Source organism: Notolepis coatsorum, assembly GCF_963971535.1.
Source record: "Notolepis coatsorum genome assembly, chromosome: 12".
Lineage (NCBI taxonomy): Eukaryota > Metazoa > Chordata > Actinopteri > Aulopiformes > Paralepididae > Notolepis > Notolepis coatsorum.
This window is the reverse complement of record NC_140176.1, coordinates 123,125,840-123,149,478: the sequence shown is the minus strand read 5'-3', so window position 1 is coordinate 123,149,478 and position 23,639 is coordinate 123,125,840. Positions and strand designations below refer to the sequence as shown.

Sequence of the window (23,639 nt, the reverse complement as noted above, 5' to 3'; positions counted from 1 at the left end):
ATAGATAGGTTCCACTAGCGATAACAACAATACTTCCGGTCAGGGGGGTTTAAAAATAAAAGAGCAAAGTCTAAAACACCGGAAAAGATGTTTATTTTGTACAGAGTTTTCCTCCACGAGTAATCGATCACTACTTGAGTACATCATGCGATCAATCGATCTGGATTTCATTGTAAAATGCCTATCCCTAATATATATAGACACTATGTTCTTGTCCTCTTAAGCACTTTGCGTTTATCTGCTCCTCTGACTCGACCCGTTCCCCTCAGGTGAGCTGTGTGACCTGATCCTGGTGTTCTTCGACCCCATGGGCCAGGCACTGTGCAAGAGAACCCTCAACATCGTGGAGAACCTGAACGAAAAGCACGGGGACCGTCTGCGCTTCTACCTGAGCAAGGCAGACGAGGCGGGGGGGGAGTCGGACCGACAGGTACACACACACACACTCGATCAGTCTAGTTGTACGAAGGTTGTATATGGAATAGGGCTGTCGCACAAAAAAATCTAATTTCGAAATTACTTGCAGAATTGTAGACGAGTTCTAATTCGAATTTCAGTGAAAAAATTAATAAAAAGATTTGGCTCCTTTCTTTACCACGGTATGTTTGGTATCATTCTTTTCAGCACAGTCTCATCTATATGACCTGACAGTTTATTTTTAAATATTTAAATACAATTTTAAAAATCAAATTTTTAAATATTATTATTATAATATATATTTTTTTTTTTTCAAATTCGAATTTCTCCTTCAAGTTCGAATCTTGTGTTTTTATGTAAATTCTAAATGAAATTAGAAAATAATGTGACTGCCCTAATATGGAATCAACACTCATCAGTCTAGTTGTATGAAGGTTGTGTTTATGGAAAAACAACAGGCCTACAAACAAACTGAACATCAGATTCTGTATATCAATGATTTAAATGTACCTTATTTTTCTTGTTTTGTTTGCTCTGTTCTGGCGATATCTCAGAGAGTTATGATGCAGATTGTCCAGGAGCTCTGCAAGCGGCCAGGACTCAACAAATGTGGTTTCGACATGCCCACCATCTACATCCCCAACCCTAACAAGGTACACGCCCCCTAACAAGGTACACGCCCACCATCTACATCCCCAACCCTAACAAGGTACACGCCCCCTAACAAGGTACACGCCCACCATCTACATCCCCAACCCTAACAAGGTACACGCCCCCTAACAAGGTACACGCCCACCATCTACATCCCCAACCCTAACAAGGTACACGCCCCCTAACAAGGTACACGCCCACCATCTACATCCCCAACCCTAACAAGGTACACGCCCCCTAACAAGGTACATGCCCACCATCTACATCCCCAACCCTAACAAGGTACACGCCCCCTAACAAGGTACACGCCCACCATCTACATCCCCAACCCTAACAAGGTACACGCCCACCGTCTACATCCCCAACCCTAACAAGGTACACGCCCCCTAACAAGGTACACGCCCCCTAACAAGGTACACGCCCACCATCTACATCCCCAACCCTAACAAGGTACACGCCCACCGTCTACATCCCCAACCCTAACAAGGTACACGCCCACCATCTACATCCCCAACCCTAACAAGGTACACGCCCACCATCTACATCCCCAACCCTAACAAGGTACACGCCCACCATCTACATCCCCAACCCTAACAAGGTACACGCCCCCTAACAAGGTACACGCCCACCATCTACATCCCCAACCCTAACAAGGTACACGCCCACCGTCTACATCCCCAACCCTAACAAGGTACACGCCCACCATCTACATCCCCAACCCTAACAAGGTACACGCCCCCTAACAAGGTACACGCCCACCATCTACATCCCCAACCCTAACAAGGTACACGCCCACCATCTACATCCCCAACCCTAACAAGGTACACACCCACCGTCTACATCCCCAACCCTAACAAGGTACACGCCCACCATCTACATCCCCAACCCTAACAAGGTACACGCCCCCTAACAAGGTACACGCCCACCATCTACATCCCCAACCCTAACAAGGTACACGCCCACCATCTACATCCCCAACCCTAACAAGGTACACGCCCACCATCTACATCCCCAACCCTAACAAGGTACACGCCCCCTAACAAGGTACACGCCCACCATCTACATCCCCAACCCTAACAAGGTACACGCCCACCATCTACATCCCCAACCCTAACAAGGTACACGCCCACCATCTACATCCCCAACCCTAACAAGGTACACGCCCACCATCTACATCCCCAACCCTAACAAGGTACACGCCCACCGTCTACATCCCCAACCCTAACAAGGTACACGCCCACCATCTACATCCCCAACCCTAACAAGGTACACGCCCACCATCTACATCCCCAACCCTAACAAGGTACACGCCCCCTAACAAGGTACACGCCCACCATCTACATCCCCAACCCTAACAAGGTACACGCCCACCGTCTACATCCCCAACCCTAACAAGGTACACGCCCCCTAACAAGGTACACGCCCCCCACCATCTACATCCCCAACCCTAACAAGGTACACGCCCCCTAACAAGGTACACGCCCACCATCTACATCCCCAACCCTAACAAGGTACACGCCCACCGTCTACATCCCCAACCCTAACAAGGTACACGCCCCCTAACAAGGTACACGCCCCCCACCATCTACATCCCCAACCCTAACAAGGTACACGCCCCCTAACAAGGTACACGCCCACCATCTACATCCCCAACCCTAACAAGGTGCACGCCCCCTAACAAGGTACACGCCCCCCACCATCTACATCCCCAACCCTAACAAGGTACACGCCCCCTAACAAGGTACACGCCCACCATCTACATCCCCAACCCTAACAAGGTACACGCCCACCGTCTACATCCCCAACCCTAACAAGGTACACGCCCACCATCTACATCCCCAACCCTAACAAGGTACACGCCCACCATCTACATCCCCAACCCTAACAAGGTACACGCCCACCATCTACATCCCCAACCCTAACAAGGTACACGCCCACCGTCTACATCCCCAACCCTAACAAGGTACACGCCCACCGTCTACATCCCCAACCCTAACAAGGTACACGCCCCCTAACAAGGTACACGCCCACCGTCTACATCCCCAACCCTAACAAGGTACACGCCCACCATCTACATCCCCAACCCTAACAAGGTACACGCCCACCGTCTACATCCCCAACCCTAACAAGGTACACGCCCCCTAACAAGGTACACGCCCACCGTCTACATCCCCAACCCTAACAAGGTACACGCCCACCATCTACATCCCCAACCCTAACAAGGTACACGCCCACCATCTACATCCCCAACCCTAACAAGGTACACGCCCACCATCTACATCCCCAACCCTAACGAGGTACACGCCCACCATCTACATCCCCAACCCTAACAAGGTACACGCCCACCGTCTACATCCCCAACCCTAACAAGGTACACGCCCACCGTCTACATCCCCAACCCTAACAAGGTACACGCCCACCATCTACATCCCCAACCCTAACAAGGTAGGTGCTGTCAATTCATTCACTCAGTAACTCATTGACTCACGGTTAGCTGCTCTGCTCCTAGTGGCGTTTCAGGGGAAATGCATTTCTCATCTATAACACAGTGTGTCCTTGTTTATTCATGGTTTCGTTGGGAGGCTACTAGGGATGCTCGATATTGGCTTTTTTACCGATACCGATATTCCGATATTGTCCAACTCTTAATTTCGATACCGATACCGATACCGATATCAACCGATACCGATATATGCAGGGTTTCCCCCCAAAAAAACTGAATAATTTCAGGTAATTAATAATTTCACTTGATGCATTCAAAAGGCTTTCTAAATGTAAGCATTATCTGTGCAAAATATGATAATTAAAAAAGTAAAAATTAACATTACATATCTCTTGTTGTTGAATTAAACCAACATGCATACTTTTGACAATAAATAAAATAAGAATTGGTTCTTACTTGCTTGCCTGGATAAATAAAGGTTAAATAAATGTAAATTTTTTTTTTTTTTTTTTTTTTTTTTTATACCGATATTTTCCGATATCACATTTTACTGCCGATATCGGCCGATAATATCGGACATCCCTAGAGGCTACAGACGGTGCTCATAGCCTGGGATTGGTCCCAACGTGTCACATGACCAGAACTGATCCATCAGTGAACGCAATGGGCGGGTCTGTTAGTGGGCTGATCTGTTGATGGGCTCATTTCAGGGGAGGAAACAACTTTTTGGCTTACCAGCCAACTGGCGATTATATGATTTTTTTTTACCAGCCAAACAGATTTTTTACCAGCTATAAATAAATCGCTAATTGTGATAATTACTTCTTTGTATGTCTTCATCTAAATTGATTTTCAATCATAGTAATAATCACACCGTGTCTCTACTCTTTAATATATTTATTACCATAAAACATTAATAAGTGTCTCTACTCTTCACAATATTAGCATAAAACATATATTAATCAGACCGTCTCTACTCTTCAAAATATTAGGATATCACATATTAACATGAAAGAGGGAACTATTCTGGACTGGGTTGGGCTGAACTGGGCAGTGAAAGATGCTGGACTGGGTTGGGTTGGGCAGGGAAAGTTGGGCTGGTCTAGGCTGGATTGGGCCTGGCAGTGAAAGAACCAAGCATTTCACTGTAATGTAATAGCTAAATAAAACAACTTGAACTTGACTTGTTACATTTGCACTCTGGTTGGATGCCAAACGTATTCTGGTTGTACTGTACTTGTGCTGTATGATGACAATACATTGGAATCCAATCTCATGTCAACGCTAGGGGTTCAGCAGGTGTATTCTGAATGACAAGTATGACAACATCACCGTTGTGAAGGGCATATGGGTGAGTGGTGATATGGGGGGAAACCCGGTAATAATAAAATGTCACTCGGCTGCATTTAAGCATTTTCATCCACTGATGTGTTTTTGTCTAAGTTTGTCTACGTTGTCAAGCCAGTGACAGGAGTCTGTAGGGCCGTACGCAGTGGTGTGTCCACTTCCCCTAGATGGGCGGCATCTTCTAGAAAACGAGTGTTCATTGGAGGAGCTTAGAGCCCCAACGATGATTTTCATTGGTTATGGATTATTATGAGGCGCAAATGGGAGGAATCATAAGGGGGGAGTCAGAGTTCGGCTTGTGCCAGTGAGCGAATCAGCAGATTGCAGAATGATTTTTTTGTTTTGTTTACTATTCGCCAGCGTGGCGAGTGCTCTTCATGAATCACTCGCCAAACATAAAGAATACTCGCATTTGGCGAGTAAAATGGCCTAATTTCCTCCCCTGGCTCATTTGCTGAACAGCACTGTTGTATTTTACTATGAATAGATGATGATGCAGGATCAGGAAGAACATACTGACTGAACTGTCCTGGAGCACAGGAAGAACATACTGACTGAACTGTCCTGGGGCACAGGAAGAACATACTGACTGAACTGTCCTGAGACACAGGATGAACATACTGACTGAACTGTCCTGGAGCACAGGAAGAACATACTGACTGAACTGTCCTGAGACACAGGAAGAACATACTGACTGAACTGTCCTGGGGCACAGGAAGAACATACTGACTGAACTGTCCTGAGACACAGGAAGAACATACTGACTGAACTGTCCTGGAGCTCAGGAAGAACATACTGACTGAACTGTCCTGAGACACAGGAAGAACATACTGACTGAACTGTCCTCAGGAAGAACATACTGACTGAACTGTCCTGAGACACAGGAAGAACATACTGACTGAACTGTCCTCAGGAAGAACATACTGACTGAACTGTCCTGAGACACAGGAAGAACATACTGACTGAACTATCCTGAGACACAGGAAGAACATACTGACTGAACTGTCCTGGAGCTCAGGAAGAACATACTGACTGAACTGTCCTGGAGCTCAGGAAGAACATACTGACTGAACTGTCCTGGAGCACAGGAAGAACATACTGACTGAACTGTCCTGAGACACAGGAAGAACATACTGACTGAACTGTCCTGGGGCACAGGAAGAACATACTGACTGAACTGTCCTGGGGCACAGGAAGAACATACTGACTGAACTGTCCTGGGGCACAGGAAGAACATACTGACTGAACTGTCCTGGGGCACAGGGAGAACATACTGACTGAACTGTCCTGGGGCACAGGAAGAACATACTGACTGAACTGTCCTGGGGCACAGGAAGAACATACTGACTGAACTGTCCTGAGACACGGGAAGAACATACTGACTGAACTGTCCTGAGACACAGGAAGAACATACTGACTGAACTGTCCTGGGGCACAGGAAGAACATACTGACTGAACTGTCCTGGAGCTCAGGAAGAACATACTGACTGAACTGTCCTGGAGCACAGGAAGAACATACTGACTGAACTGTCCTGGGGCACAGGAAGAACATACTGACTGAACTGTCCTGAGACACAGGAAGAACATACTGACTGAACTGTCCTGGGGCACAGGAAGAACATACTGACTGAACTGTCCTGGAGCTCAGGAAGAACATACTGACTGAACTGTCCTGGGGCACAGGAAGAACATACTGACTGAACTGTCCTGAGACACAGGAAGAACATACTGACTGAACTGTCCTCAGGAAGAACATACTGACTGAACTGTCCTGAGACACAGGAAGAACATACTGACTGAACTGTCCTGGAGCACAGGAAGAACATACTGACTGAACTGTCCTGAGACACAGGAAGAACATACTGACTGAACTGTCCTGAGACACAGGATGAACATACTGACTGAACTGTCCTGGGGCACAGGAAGAACATACTGACTGAACTGTCCTGGGGCACAGGAAGAACATACTGACTGAACTGTCCTGAGACACAGGAAGAACATACTGACTGAACTGTCCTCAGGAATAACATACTGACTGAACTGTCCTCAGGAAGAACATACTGACTGAACTGTCCTGGGGCACAGGAAGAACATACTGACTGAACTGTCCCGAGACAGGAAGAACATACTGACTGAACTGTCCTGGGGCACAGGAAGAACATACTGACTGAACTGTCCTGGGGCACAGGAAGAACATACTGACTGAACTGTCCTGGGGCACAGGAAGAACATACTGACTGAACTGTCCTGAGACACAGGAAGAACATACTGACTGAACTGTCCTGAGACACAGGATGAACATACTGACTGAACTGTCCTGGGGCACAGGAAGAACATACTGACTGAACTGTCCTGGGGCACAGGAAGAACATACTGACTGAACTGTCCTGAGACACAGGAAGAACATACTGACTGAACTGTCCTCGGGAAGAACATACTGACTGAACTGTCCTGAGACACAGGAAGAACATACTGACTGAACTGTCCTGAGACACAGGAAGAACATACTGACTGAACTGTCCTGATACACAGGAAGAACATACTGACTGAACTGTCCTGAGACACAGGAAGAACATACTGACTGAACTGTCCTGAGACACAGGAAGAACATACTGACTGAACTGTCCTGGAGCACAGGAAGAACATACTGACTGAACTGTCCTCAGGAAGAACATACTGACTGAACTGTCCTGAGACACAGGAAGAACATACTGACTGAACTGTCCTGAGACACAGGAAGAACATACTGACTGAACTGTCCTGGGGCACAGGAAGAACATACTGACTGAACTAGGGATGCCCCGATCATGTTTTTTGCCACAGATACCGATCACCGATCGACTTGAGCCATATCGGCCGATACCGATCCGATACCGATCGTTTTCGATAAAAACATTTTTTCTAAATTATTTTATATAAATATTTTTTATTTTAATTTTTTATAAAATATATATATTATATAATTAGACTTGTACTTGTAGTTGTATTATCTGCGAGACAACGCCACCATGCAACAAGTCAAAATGCTCGCTATCTGCAAACAGCTCCACTGTCTGTGTGTGTACTCTGCTTTGGAATCACATTCAGCGTGGGGCCTGAGAGTGCTGGGGCTGACGTTCTGCAGATGGATACTATTGAGTCAGAGCGATAGTTCAACAGGTTAGCATGATAGCTAATTAGCCAATGTTCAGCTGCAAAAACGAATAATGTCAATTATGTTATAAGACATTGATATCAGGAGCTATCTGTAGCTACTGCTAGCCGGCTATATGACGTTAAGACAATGCATCATGTATTAAAATAAAGTGAACTATTTAGTTTACTGGATCATTTCGTTGTGAGCTAACGTTAGCTACCTATGCTAACTGATGTCTCATGCTGGCGCATCCCTATCATTCTTAAACTGAAATGCGCATTTGTTGATATCAGGAGCTATCAGTAGCTAGCCAGTTAGACAACGCCTCATCATGTATTAAACTAAACTGAATAGTTGACTGTGTCGTTTTGTTTAAACAGTAATGTTAGCTCGGTAGCTATTAGCTCACGAGCGATAGCTAGTTAGCCAACGCTACCCAGCACTTGCGAAAACGAATGCCAAACTGTCACGTTGATATCAGGAGCTATCAGTAGCTAGATAACATTAGAGACAACGCCTCATGTATTAAACAAACGTGAATAGATGACTGGGCCATTTAGTTTAATGCTGGTTATGTTGAAGGAGCTCTCCGGTGCTCATCCACTCGACTCTTGCCGTAAGAAGGGTTTGTTGACGACATGACACGGGTCTGGGAGGAGGAGGAGGGGCTAGACGTGCAGCAGCAGAGCTCTGTGTGGCTGTGAGAGAAGAGCGAGTAAGAACTCCGCTGAGAATTGGATCATGTTTTCCGTGTCATCGATCAGTTTTGACGATCGGCGAAAATAAAGCATTATCACCGATCACCGATCGCATATTTATACTGATTATCGGCCGATAGCGATCGGTGGCCGATCGATCGGGGCATCCCTAGACTGAACTGTCCTGGGGCACAGGAAGAACATAGACCACACTGAACTGTGAATTATTAAAATGGGTGGTATTTTAAAGGTAGAATCTGTAATACTGTCTAAACAGCGACCTCTAGGCAAAATAGCCCTGCTTAATATTGCACTTGATTAGGCAACAGATTCTCTTGAATATGATTTGGAGGCGCCTGTTCAACATGTGACCTTTCTACCCTTCATTATGTTTTCTCCCTGGTCCCGCCCCCTCCCTGGTCCCGCCCCCCACAGCCCAGCCGCTGTGTCAATCAGATTGAGGAGGTGTGTCGCACCATAGAGAAAACCATCAACCAGACGGTCCAGAACACACTGAACTCACTGGAGAAGGACTGTGAGCTCATCACAGAGGCCATCGCAGACACCATCATGAGCGACAGGTAACGCACACACACACACACACCTTTTCTCAATTAGTCCACACATCAGTAAGGCACATAGTTTGCACCACCTAGGAGATGTCTTTAGAAGTGTTTTTTAGCTGGGGCTTCTGGGTAGGGATGACAGAAAAATAAAAGAGTCCTGACAGCTGTCATTGCCATCCCGCCCCCCTCCAACCCCCTCTGCTCAAGAACGCTGTCCCTAGTGGTAGTGGTAGGAACAGAACATCCTCCCCAGCTACCCAGGTACCTATAGAGGAATGGCCCTTGTAGTCCGGAGGCTGTAGCACAATGAAAATAACTGCTTGTAGAGCAGCAATATGGAAAGGATCTAATAGGGTTCAGGCCTATGTTACTCTATTTCATTAGCACTAAAAGTGAGTTTTCCTTATTGTATCAGAAACTTCAGAATGTCATATTTCAAAAGAGACCAGGCTAATGCATGTGCTATAAGTATAAAGTATAGTATTTTGGTTTGCAAAAAAAGTATGCAGTCCTCAAAAAACGACAACTAAAATGGCCAATTTTGGAGGCGCCTGTTAAAAAAATGTATGTACATTTTGCAGCAATTCTTTGTCGTTGCCGCCATCTTTAGTGTTACAGATTTCCCCAGGCCTAAAAGAAAAAATGGGTTGGTTCCGGTTGCCAACCGACCCTGCCGATTTAGGAGCGACCCAATTTATTTTATGAGTTACATTTTTTATTTTTTTTATTTTCTCTTTTTTTTTTACAATAAAGTTTCATAAAAATCTTAGTCAACCCTTTAGTATTATGGATATTAAAACATGCCCTCCCAAAATCCAACCCTAACGTCCTTGTCATGGGAGGGGGAAGCAGGTGAAGCTGACCAATAGGGCAATGGTAAAACTCATGGGCCAATCCCCCGTGAAGTGGATAATTGGATTACAGAAACATTGAAGAAAAGTAAGAAACCCTGCACCCTAGGAGATGGAAGCTCTTCAAACATACGAGCTGAAGAGACTATGAAGACGCATGCTGAAAACCACATGGAGAGGGTGCGTCAGAACCTACCAACATCGCAACCTGGAACATCAGGACCATGTACACAGCGGGGAAGACGTCAGTCATCGCAGAAGAGATGAAAAGATACAAGCTCTCTATCCTCGGCTTGTGTGAAACCAGGTGGCTCCAGACAGGAGAAGTCAAACTGACCAGTGGTGAATCCATAATCTTCTCTGGACACCCGGATGAGAAAGCACCACACACGGAGGGAGTGGCACTCATGCTCTCCAAAGAAGCGCAGAGGGCCCTCATCAGTTGAGAGCCCATCAACTCCAGAATCATCACCGCAAGATTTAAAACCACCCATAAAAGAATTAACCTACATGTCGTCCAATGTTATGCACCCACCAACACCACAGATGAGGAAATAAAGGACAACTTCTACAACCAGCTACAACAGCTACTCCAGGCCAGGAGAGAAAAAGACATCTTTCTCCTCATGGGCGACATGAATGCAAAGGTTGGGAACAACAACAATGGATACGAGCTGATTATGGGAAAGCATGGAATCGGCAGCATGAATGAAAATGGTGAAAGATTAGCAAACGCCTGTGCGGACTACAACCTGGTCATAGGAGGGACAGTTTACCCCCACAAACCTGTTCACAAAGTCACATGGATATCACCTGACCACACCACGGAAAAACAAATAGATCATATATGTATAAACAGGAAGTTCAGACGTTCCCTCCTGGATGTACGAGTGAAGAGGGGCAGATGCGGGGTCAGATCATCACCTACTGGCTGCAAAACTCCAACTCAAGCTGAAGCGCTGTAACAGCCCCACTGACAACAGAGCAAAGTACAACATCCATCTTTTCCAGGACATAGGAACAACGGAACTATACCAAATCACCCTACAGAACAGGTTCCAAGCCCTGCAAGAACAAGCTCAAAAACCAGTGGAAGAGCACTGGAACAACCTGAGAACCTTATGGAAGGAGACATGCCTAGAAGTGGTAGGGAGAAAGAAAACAAGTCACAAACCCTGGATATCCATTGAAACACTGAAAAGAATAGAGGAGAGGAGGACAAAAAAAGACACAATAAACAAATGCAAAACTCGAGCAAAAAAGGGAGCAGCTCACAGAGACTACGAAGTAGCAAACAAGGAGGTGAAGAAAAGCATCAAACGCGACAAACAGAAATACATAGAAGACTTGGCGCAAGAAGCAGAGGAAGCAGCGGGAAAGAATAACCTCAAGGAACTCTACCTGACCACCAAGAAACTAACCGGGAGGTTTAGACAGACAAACACACAAATCCGTGACAAACAAGGACGACTGCTCACCACCAAGGAAGAACAACACCAAAGGTGGACTGAGCACTTTAGGGAGCTCTTCAACAGAGAGCCCCCACTGTCCAAGAGGTGGAGATTCCGCCAGCTGCACACATGCTGGAGATCAACTGTGCCCCCCCAACAAGATATGAGGTGAAAAAGGCCATCAATGCATTGCGACGTGACAAGGCAGCAGGGCCAGATGACATTCCAGCAGAAGCTTTAAAGGCAGACGTTGAAACCTCAGCCACCATGCTACACCAGCTGATCAAAAGCATCTGGGAGAAAGAAGGAAATGTACCACCAGACTGGAAGGACGGGCTCATTGCTATTATACCCAAGAAAGGAGACCTTAAGAACTGCAACAACTATCGTGGGATTATGTTGCTCTCAACACCAGGCAAAGTGTTCAACCGCATTATCTTGGACAGACTGCGAAAAGGGGTCGATGATGAACTGAGAGAACCAAGCCGGTTTCAGGAACGGTAGATCGTGCAGTGACCAAATTGCCACCCTCAGGATCATCATCGAGCAATCCATAGAATGGCACGCACCTGTCTATGTCAATTTCATAGATTTTGAAAAGGCATTCGATAGTGTAGACCGCAAGCTGCTTTGGAAACTCATGGCACACTATGGAATCCCTAAAAAATACATCAGCATAATCAAGAACATGTATCGGGACATGAAATGCCAAGTGTTGCATAACGGATGTGCACAAGAACACTTCAAAGTGCTCACCGGCGTGAAACAGGGCTGCCTACTTTCCCCCTTCCTCTTCCTCCTATGCATCGACTGGATCATGAGGCAAACCACAACCAATAAAAAGACTGGCATCCAGTGGAGTCTAACGGAGCACCTCGAAGACCTGGACTTTGCGGATGACATCGCACTACTCTCACACAACCATCAACAGATGCAAGACAAAACCCAGCTGCTAGAAACAACTGCAGCTGGACTTGGGCTCAAAATAAATGGACAAAAAACTCAAGTAATCTAGTCAATAATAAAAGCACAAACCCCATAACCATCGGGGGCCAGACACTGGAAGAGGTTGACAAATTCACATACTTGGGTAGTGTTATAGCTGTTGATGGTGGGACTGAGGAAGACGTAAGGGCAAGAATAGGAAAAGCAAGAGCAACATTCAACATGTTAAACAAGATATGGAAAACCCGAAACATCAAACTCAACACCAAGCTCAAAATCTTCAACTCCAATGTCAAATCCATTCTGCTATATGGCTCTGAAACCTGGAAAACCACCACTAACATCAACAATAAACTGCAGACCTTCATCAACCATTGTCTGAGACGTATCCTCAGGATCTTCTGGCCAAACACAATCACCAACATCAAGCTGTGGGAATGCACCGAGCAAGAATCAGTGGAGGTCCAGCTGACCAGGAGAAAATGGAGCTGGATTGGACACACACTTCGAAGACACACAACCGCAATAACCAAACAGGCATTAACCTGGAACCCACAAGGCAAGCGAGGCAGAGGAAGACTCAAAAACACCTGGAGAAGAGACACTGAGCAGGAACTCAAGACAAGGGGACTGACGTGGAAACAGCTGGAGAGGATGGTGCAAGACAGACTGGGTGGAAACTTTTCATCAATGGCCTATGTTCCGAAAGGAATAAAAGGCCTAAGTAAGTAAGTATATTAAACATGCTGGCAGAGTACATGCATCCATGTTGCTGTGAATATTTTAATTAAATAAAGAAATTCCCTACCTACCCATGGCCTTAAAGGAAAACTCCAACATTTTGGGAAATTAGCTTATTTAACATCTTCCTTGGAGTTAGACAAGAAGATACATACCTTTTTTGTCTCTCTGCATGCATTAGGCTTAGGGAACGCCCGCACCGTTAGCGTAGCTTAGCTTCATCACTGGAAGTGGGTCAGACCTTTACCCTGAAGTTCCCTACAGTCCCCTACAGTCACGAAATACACTCCAAATACAACTCCAAAACGTTCCTGTAAACATGTTGTGACCGACCTGTGTATTTACCACGTGGAGAAATAAAAAATAATTGAATTCGACATTTACTTTTTCTAAGCAAATATACTCGGAACAATTTTTTGCTGAACCACTCCTCTCTGGGCTCAGTGATTTCACGTCACCAGTGCTACTTTCTAACGTCGAGGTCAGTGTTTGTTTACATTTTCATTTCATTCAAAGGATCCGAACCGATTGAAGTTTATGGATACCATGACTGTGGTAAGTTTTCATTTATGTTTTTAGATGGAAGGCTGTATTTCATCTGTCTAACAAATAGCGAATATTGTGAGATTGATGAATAGGACAGTCACAACGTTGCTGGACTATCGACCTAGTTAGCCCCTTTCATGACTGCGATGCACGGCTACAGGGTTTGGGCGAGTGAATCCACACTTGTGGTATTATTATAACATTTATTGTGTAACGCTAGCCCCTTAAAACTTACCACAGTCATGGTATCCATAAATTTCAATCGGTTCGGATCCTTTGAATGAAATGAAAATGTAAACAAACACTGACCTCGACGTTAGAAAATAGCACTGGTGACGTGAAATCACAGAGGAGTGATTCGGCAAAAAATAGTTCAGAGTATATTTGCTTAGAAAACGTAAATGTCGAATTACATTTTTTTTTATTTCTCCACGTGGTAAATACACAGGTCACAACATGTTTACAGGAACGTTTTGGAGTGTATTTCGTGACTAGGGGACTGTAGGGAACTTCAGGGTAAAGGTCTGACCCACTTCCAGTGATGAAGCTACGCTAACGGTGCAGGCGTTCCCTAAGCCTAATGCATGCAGAGAGACAAAAAAGGTATGTATCTTGTCTAACTCCAGGGAAGATGTTAAATAAGCTAATTTCCCAAAATGTTGGAGTTTTCCTTTAACTGACAACCAACAGGAACCAAACTATTTTTTCTTTTATGCCCCATTCAAAACTACCACAGTGATCCAGTGATCCATCATTTCATGGTCGGTGGTCTCTGGATGTGATGGAGGAGTGCACTGCATATTGAATGCACAGTGCAAAGTTGCAATTCATGTAAATTCACAGGGTGTTTAAAGAAAATAATTTATGCTTTATAGTTTATACTATACTAAAATACTAGGTCTTGTGGGATGTTTTAGTTAAAGACCTAGGGCTAGATCCACAAAGAATGGATTGCACGGAGCAAGTTGCACCCTTACTTACAATTCATTATGAATTGAAAATGGGGGACCCTGATGTAAACAAGACGAAAGTCTTTCTCTGGTCTGCATCCCCTTAACAATTGTGTGTATTGAGCCGTACTGTATTGTACCCATTCTGCAATCTGTTAATAAAATTTTCATTCAATCAATCACCGTGCAGATTGATTGATTGATTGAATGAAAGTTTTATTAACAGATTCAGGGGAGGAAACTAACTTTTTGGCTTACCAGCCAACTGGCGAGTAGATGATTTTTTTTACTAGCCAAACTGATTTTTTTACCAGCCAAAAATAAATCGCTAATTGTGATAATTACTTCTTTGTATGTCTTCGTCTAAATTGATTTTCAATCATAGTAATAATAATCACACCGTGTCTCTACTCTTTAAAATATTTATTAGCGTAAAACATTAATAAGTGTCTCTACTCTCCACAATATTAGCATACAACATGTATTAATCACACTGTCTCTACTCTTCAAAATATTAGGATATCACATATTAACATGAAAGAGGGAACTATTCTGGACTGGGTTGGGCTGAACTGGGCCGTGAAAGATGCTGGGCTGGACTGGGTTGGGCTGAACTGGGCCGTGAAAGATGCTGGGCTGGACTGGGTTGGGCTGAACTAGGCAGTGAAAGATGCTGGGCTGGGTTGGGCTGAACTAGGCAGTGAAAGATGCTGGGCTGGGTTGGGCTGAACTAGGCAGTGAAAGATGCTGGGCTGGACTGGGCTGGGTTGGGCTGGTCTAGGTTGGGTTGGACTGGGTTGGGCTGGTCTAGGTTGGACTGGGTTGGGCTGGTCTAGGTTGGACTGGGTTGGGCTGGTCTAGGTTGGACTGGGTTGGGTTGGTCTAGGTTGGACTGGGTTGGGTTGGACTGGGTTGGGACCGTTGGACTGGTTTGGGCTGGTCTAGGTTGGACTGGGCAGTGAAAGAACCAAGCATTTCACTGTAATGTAATAGCTAAATAAAACAACTTGAACTTGACTTGTTACATTTGCACTCTGGTTGGATACCAAACGTATTCTGGTTGTACTGTACTTGTGCTGTATGATGACAATACATTGGAACCGAATCTCATGACAAGTTGACAACGCTAGGGGTTCAGCAGGTGTATTCTGAATGCCAAGTGTATGACAACATCACCGTTGTGAAGGGCATATGGGCGAGTGGTGATATGGGGGGAAACCCGGTAATAATAAAATGTCACTCGGCTGCATTTAAGCAAAGCCGCTCAGTATAGTCCACTATGTTGAATGCGCGTTGTGGTAGCTTGATGCTAGGTAGCTAGCCGGCTAATGCTGGTTAGCCTCACGTCCACTTGTCATTCTCATCCGACTCGAAGGAGAACGTCGTGTGCTGTTGTTCGTCCCCATGTCAGACCGCACTGATATCCGAAAGCGACGACTCTACATGCAATTATTTTCATCCACAATGTGTTTTTGTCTAAGTTTGTCTACGTTGTCAAGCCGGTGACAGGAGTTTGTAGGTCTGCGCGCAGTGGTCTGTCCACTTCCCCTAGATGCGCGACATCTTCTAGAAAACGAGTGTTCATTGGAGGAGCTTAGAGCGCATCTGTACAACGATGATGTTCATTGGTTATGGTCGGGTTATTATGATGCGCAAATGGGAGGAATCAAGGGGGGAGTCAGATTTCGGCTTGTGCCAGTGAGCGAATCAGCAGATTGCAGAATGATTTTTTTGTTTTGTTTTGTAATTACTAGTACTCGCCAGACTGGCGAGTGCTCTTCATGAATCACTCGCCAAACGTAAAAAATACTCGCATTTGGCGAGTAAAGTGGCCTAATTTCCTCCCCTGAACAGATTGCAGAATGGGTACAATACAGTACGGCTCAATACACACTTGTTAAGGGGATGCAGACCAGAGAAAGACTTTCGTCTTGTTTACATCAGGGTCCCTCATTTTCAATTCATAATGAATTGTAAGTAAGGGTGCAACTTGCTCCGTGCAATCCATTCTTTGTGGATCCTAGCCCCTAGTATTTTAGTATAGTATATAAAGTATTTACATTTTCCCCCCCCGATAAATCGATAAGTGGTCTCAGCCTTAGCTATAATGTAAATTGTATGAAGTGATTAGGGTAGGATGTTCTTTAAGCCCTAATTGCAGTTGTTCCATGAGTCCAGTTGTTGTGTCATGACCCCTCCCCCTCCCCTCCTTCCCTCTCCCCCAGACAGAGCACCATGGAGAACCGGCGTGCCCGCTGTAAGGGCTGCCTGCTGACCCTGCTGGGCTTCAGCGTGCCTCTGCTGCTGATGGCTCTGCTGCTGCTGGGGAGCCTGTCCAGGGACCTGCTGGTGCTGCTGCTGGGGGACCAGGGGACCGACCTGCTGGCTCTACACCTGGTGAGTGGTGACCTCTGACCTACCCAAGTCGGCCCATGTCACCCCACTTCTTAGGGACCTGCACTGGCTCCATTGCTGCACGTATCCGCTTCAAGGCCCTCGACCTGGCATACCGTGCGGCAAAGGGAACCGCTCCCACCTACCTCCGGTCAATGGTCTCTAACTACACACCCTCAAGACCCCTACGCTCTGCATCTTCTGGCCGCCTCAGACCTACTCCTATCCGAGCTCCGGGAGGGTCATCAAAGAGAAGTAGTTTTTTCTCGGTCCTTGCCCCACAATGGTGGAATGAACTACCGACCCCAGTTAGGACAGCCGAAACACGTCCAATCTTTCGCCATCGACTAAAGACGCACTTCTTCAACCATTATCTGAAATAATGAAAAAAAAAAATATATATCTAACCCTAACTAACCTTACTGTCATGCACTTGTCCTAATAAACTAACCTACACTGTAACACGCAACACTTGATGAACATTGTTACTCAGCTGATAGAGTTGTGCCCTTCCTGATGGCTTGTCGTACAGAACTTGTAAGCCGTTTTGGATAAAAGCGTCAGCTAAATGACTGAATGTAAATGTAGGGCTGAACGATGAATAGATTTTAAATCAAAATCGCGATTTGAAATGATGCAATTAGTAAATCACAAAAAAGAAAATCGCAATTTTTTTAAAGAAATTAAAAAAAATTGTTTTTATTTTTTAACCAGGAAGTCCCATTGAGATACAATATCTCCTTTGCAAGTTGTTGTTATTGTTGTGGGAACAGTTTGGGAGAGGGAGTTAAGGGGTTTTAGATTGTGTGTTGTGAAGTTTAGACTTCAGAGAGGGAGAGTAAAGTACAGAAAAAAAGGTACCGTTCGGTACCAGTATCGATTCCCAGGTAAAAAGAAACATTTTCAGGCTCGGTGTCCCGACCGCTTAATCATTTTAGGCAACCAGCTTGCGCCTAGCCACGCCCCCGCGGCGACGCAGAGCTCTGCCGCGGCATTATGCAGCCGTAATCTCCCCTCTTTTAACATCGACGGTTAGCTCAACTGGTTCGCCGCCTTGCTGTGGATCCTGCGGTGCGTTGATGACAAGTTCGAATCACTTTAATTTTTTTTTTTTTTTTAACATGCATTCTTTCGCCGGTTAAGTTTAGGCATTCTTTCGGAGTTGGTTAAGGTTAGGGTTAAGTTTAGGCGCTGTTTCGGAGTTGGTTAAGGTTAGAGTTTGTCGCAGAGCATGGCAATAGAATGCAGCCTATTTCCGCACTGCCGCTGTCTCGCGCTGCCGCGGTCACATGGGCGTAGTGGCCAATCAGAGAAACGCTGAACACAAGTTGGTTGCCTAAAATGTTGACGCGTCCCGAACAGACCCACCAGTAGGCCAGATGCAAGCCGTATTTTACAGTAAACCTCTGTGGGGCTGCTTAATTTCTTTTTATTATAATTGCACATTTAATCACAATCGCAATATCCGTCAGAAAAATCGCAATTAGATTATTTCCCAAAATCGTGCAGCCCTACTACACTACACTAGCTACAGAGATTAAGCTTTCTTCTCTGGGGTTGTGTGTGTTGTGTTTATGATGTTTAAGATGTGTGTGTGATGTTTGTGATGTGTGTATGTTTATGATGTTTAACACATTCACGGCCATTCGATATCCCCATCTACTGTAGCTATAGCTGGGCCAGCTTTCCATTACACACTTTCACTGTGCGTCACGTTGTTTGTAGAGCTAAATCTATATTTTATATTATAGCTATGGATACAATATCATGGTCATTTGACAGTAAGAACCTTCCATTCAAGATGCAAAAAAGAAAAGAAATTTCCATCCATTCGTTCCCGTTTTATACCGTGGTGAATATGAGTGTTATTTCGGAATGATCCAGGCTAATTCCTGGGAGGCTGTTTATAAGCCGCGACGTGTATTATACAAAATCCATTGGTGTTTTGTCCCTACACATGCTACAATAAAAAAATCAAATGCATATGATAGGTATTATGTTTCATCAGGAATGCATGAAAGGAGGGCGGGTCGTTTCTGATTAATTGATTGCCAATAACGGCATTCGTTATTACCATAACCTACCGTAACATACACTGATCAGGGAGATGGCTATGAAAACCTTGCACGATCAAGCTGAAATTGACATCAAATTGTTCTTACCTGTGGCCGGTAGGGCTGTCTTAAATACTTTGAAGCTTCGAAGCTTCGTTCGATGGCACAAGCTTCGAACATAAAAAAAAATCGAAGTTAAAAAAATAAAATTAAATGTAAAAAAAAAATTCAAAAAAAAATTTGTTCAATTTTTTTTTTTTTACTTCGATTTTTGTGTGTGTGTGTGTGTGAACTACCCATCCCAGTTAGGACAGCCGAATCCCGTCCAATCTTTCGCCATCGACTAAAGACTCACTTCTTCAACCATTATCTGAAATGATAAAAAAAAAAAAAAAAAAAAACGTGACTAACCTTTAAACTAACCTACACTGTAACACGCAACACTTGATGAACATTGTTACTCAGCTGATAGAGTTGTACCCTTCTTGCTGTCTTGTCGTATAAAAAGCGTCAGCTAAATGACTAAATGTAAGTGTGTGTGTGTGTAGGTGTGTGTGTGTGTGTGTGGGCGCGCCTTGTAGAATTCAACACATAAGAAAGAAAGATACTGGGATGAATAAACAAAATAGGAAATAAAATGTAGAAATGCATGCAATACATAAATAAATATGAATCTCCATATATGAAATATAACATTTAGATAAGGTGCTACTGAGATGTTTTGGTGAGTTCTTTGTTTTTTTGTGGAAGTTGCCCTTCTTAAAAATGCATGAACATTCACTGATAATTGGTCTGTAGTGGAGTCTACAAGGTCTACATTGCCGGACCATGTAGAATCCGGACCTTGTAGACTGACATAATTCTGTGCATAGTTTAGTCTACACAGGCCATATTTCAAATAATCAAAATCTTACTTATTCATCTTAAACATTCTTGATTTGGGGGATTGGTAGTTCCCATGAAATCTGAAGTTGTTCAAACGACAACAGCGATCCACCTTGAATTAAATCACACAGCCGAGTGAAACCTTGTTGGATGCGTCACAGTCACGAAAGGGGCTACTTAATTAATTAATCCAACCCACTTTATTTATAGAGCACATTTAAAAACAACAAAGTTTATGAAAGTGCTGTACAAGTCCCACAACATAAGATAAAAAAATATTAAAAAAATAATTTTTTTTTTTTTTTTTTTTTTTTTTGAAGCTTCAAATTAAAATCGAAGCTCGGCCCCGAAGCTTCGATTGCCAAAAAAAGCTTCGAAGGTCAGCCCTAGTGGCCGGTGGGATTCCAAAAAGAATATTCCAATTATTTGATCGCCATCTGGTAGATCATATGTCCATTTGGCCCACGACAGAACCCACCACAGCATAATGAATCAGGGGTCCCGAAAACTATTCAATGCGATCGGGTGAAGCCCTAGGTTCAGGTTAGTAGAAAAGAGCGCCCGGAGCGTTTTCAGTGTGGCACCCGGTCTGGATCAGGGGTTACTGCATTCTCGATACAGCGCTACTAGCAGGATCTGGCCGTTACTGCACCTTCGGAGTCCCAATATGCCTTTTCCAGGCAAAATACAGCTCCCTGACATTGAATAGGGTATTAAAATCGAATAAAAGAAAAAACAAGTCAAAAACGTATACGGTTTTTGGCCGTCAACCGCTGGCTCCCAATAACGTATATATACGTGGTTGACCGGGAAAGTGTTAAGATGTGTGTGATGTTTATGATGTGTGTATTAGGGCTGTCTTAAATACTTCGAAGCTTCGTTCGATGGCACAAGCTTCGAACATTAAAAAAAAAATCGAAGTTTAAAATATTTTTTTTTTTACTTCGATTTGTGTGTGTGTGAGAACTACCCATCCCAGTTAGGACAGCCGAATCCCGTCCAATCTTTCGCCGTCGACTAAAGACTCACTTCTTCAACCATTATCTGAAATGATTAAAAAAATTCAAATTAAAATAATAATCTAACCGTGACTAACCTTACTGTCATGCACTTTTCCTAATAAACTAACCTACACTTTGATAAACAATGGTACTCAGCTGATAGAGTTGTACCCTTCTTGCTGTCTTGTCGTACAGAACTTGTAAGTCGCTTTGGATAAAAGCGTCAGCTAAATGACTAAATGTAAATGTGTGTGTGTGTGTGTGTGTGTGTGCGCGTGTGTGTGTGCGTGCCATTGGGTGGGGCCGGGGGACAAATACACTGGAGGAAAGTAACCCAGCTCAGCACTGCCCAAATTATATCATCACTATTGCCTGTTTGAAGGATATCATCCTCAAACACCTACATGCCTTGTAGAATTCCACACATAAGAAAGAAAGATACTGGGATGAATAAACAAAATAGGAAATAAAATTTAGATAAGGTGCTACTGAGATGTTTTGGTGAGTTCTTTGTTTTTTTGTGGAAGTTGCACAACATAAGATAAATAAATAAAATAAAATAAAAAAATTTTTTTTTTTTTTTCTAAGCTTCGAATTAAAATCGAAGCTCGGCCCCGAAGCTTCGATTGCCAAAAAAAGCTTAGAAGGTCAGCCCTAGTGTGTATTATGTGATGTAACTGACTCTCTTCTCTTCACAGAGACCAGTGGTGCAGATGTTCGAGTCCCTCTCTGGGGAGCAGCAGCTGTACGGCTGTGGAGGCCTGGGCCTGCTCTCCTTCCTCCTCCTCCTCATCGCACGCTTCTCCTTCAGGTAGGAGCAGAGTTCCATGATCATGTGAAAAGGAATATTCTTTAAGTCATTTGAGCCCTTAAAAATATATATATTTGAAATATTGGAAGCAGAAATGTTTCCTTATTATTGCATATATAGTATATTTACCAGGGCTCCAGGGTGCGACTGTTTTGGTCGCATTTTGCTGGATGTTTTCCCTTATCGCACTGGTGCTCCCAGCAGGTCCGTCTGTCTGTGTGTGTGTGTGTGTAGCTTCTTTTTCCGCGTGGCCATGTGAGTAAAAAAAAAAATACTCTGCCTTTGATTGGCTATAACACGTGCATTATGCAAAGACCAGCCCCGATCTGCCTCTGATTGGCTCTGATCATCACCCTGAAATTCGTTCGATGACACGCGTGAAAAACATGATCCAATTCTCAGCGGAGTTCTCACTCGCCGTCTCTCTTGCTCACAGCTGCTGCTGCTGCACGCCTTGCCCCTCCCCCCCTCCCCCTCCCCCTCACAGACCCATGTCAACAAATGCTCCGGCAGAGTCGAGTGCACCTCGAGTGATACTAGCTAACGTTACTGTTTAAACAAAATGACCCAGTCAACTATTCACTTTAGTTTAATACATGAGGCATTGTCTAACGTCATCTAGCTGGCTAGCTACTGATAGCTCCTGATATCAACGTCTGATATTGTTGTGAAGGGCCAGATTAAACCGAATATATATATTTATTTATATATATATATTTAATTGTATTTGTATATTCTCTAATATTCCCTGATATCCCTTGTATATTCCTTGTACAATATGCATTGAATATCCATTCTAGCCTACTGAACATCCCATAATAGTCTCCATTCTACTATTGGTCGAGACCTTGGTGCCAGGCTGCCATACCCCTCAGACCCAGTTCAAACGTACCGCTCCACATGTACGAACAAGTCCTAGTTCCGCGTAGGAATCTGACTACCGCACCACTAATGGGACTATTTGTTCATAGTGCGTATATATACTGCGCTACTAAAGTAGGACTTCCTTTTCAGTCCAGTTTCTTACCCTCCAATAGAGTCACAGACGTAAAGCCTCCCCGCGACGCCACGTGTGGGAGTAAGGCCAAGTTCGCCTACCATCGGTATTGAGACATCGTGTATATTAATATTTGAATAGTCATATTTGGCACTATATCGTCGAGTTGGACGTAGTCTATTAAGCTAATAATAGTCTGTTAATATATAGTGCTTCGTGCGGTGAGAATACTACCGTAGTCAGTACCCCATCGTTTCGGGCAGAGAACTGGCTGCTTACCCAGGGTGGTTGACCCCACGTGAAGCTGCACCCGAGGAGCCCCAGAGCCGACGAGCGAGTGGACCTGTATACCGGATTATTCTACCGACGACAGCCCGCCTTCCCAGGCACGGATTATGCTTTGTATACTTTGATTATTCCATGGATAAAGACCCCCGACACTGCCGTGTGTTGGAAACCCCCCCCCCTGGAGAGGACGCAAGGTGAGGAGACGCTCTGCAAGACGAGGTCGCTTCACGTCTCTCCTCCGTGGACCGGATGACGCCGGCCCACAAAGAGTCCACCTGCTTTCATCTGTGGTCCAAGGATCGCCGGCGCATTGAACGGCACTACAGTGGGTTCACCTGGGATACCCTTGGCCGGATGAGGCAGCCGGATTCTACCCCCCCCCCCCCTCCTACTCCTGTCGGCTTACAAGCGACCGGATTAACCCCCCCTAGTGTGTCCAGTATATAATCATTAAAGTATCATTGCTG

General features: G+C 44.7%; 1 protein-coding gene across 1 annotated transcript in view; it reads left to right on the top strand.

Moving 5' to 3' along the window:
- The window catches only part of LOC311238252 (uncharacterized protein), a 71,701-nt gene that overhangs the window by 26,431 nt on the left and 21,631 nt on the right, over positions 1-23,639 (top strand). Inside the window, exons 6-10 of the mRNA XM_084326278.1 lie at positions 270-430; positions 972-1,070; positions 9,128-9,273; positions 16,968-17,139; positions 21,775-21,887. Of these exons, the coding sequence (XP_084182404.1) occupies positions 270-430; positions 972-1,070; positions 9,128-9,273; positions 16,968-17,139; positions 21,775-21,887 (691 nt within the window). The remainder of the gene's footprint in view (positions 1-269; positions 431-971; positions 1,071-9,127; positions 9,274-16,967; positions 17,140-21,774; positions 21,888-23,639) is intronic.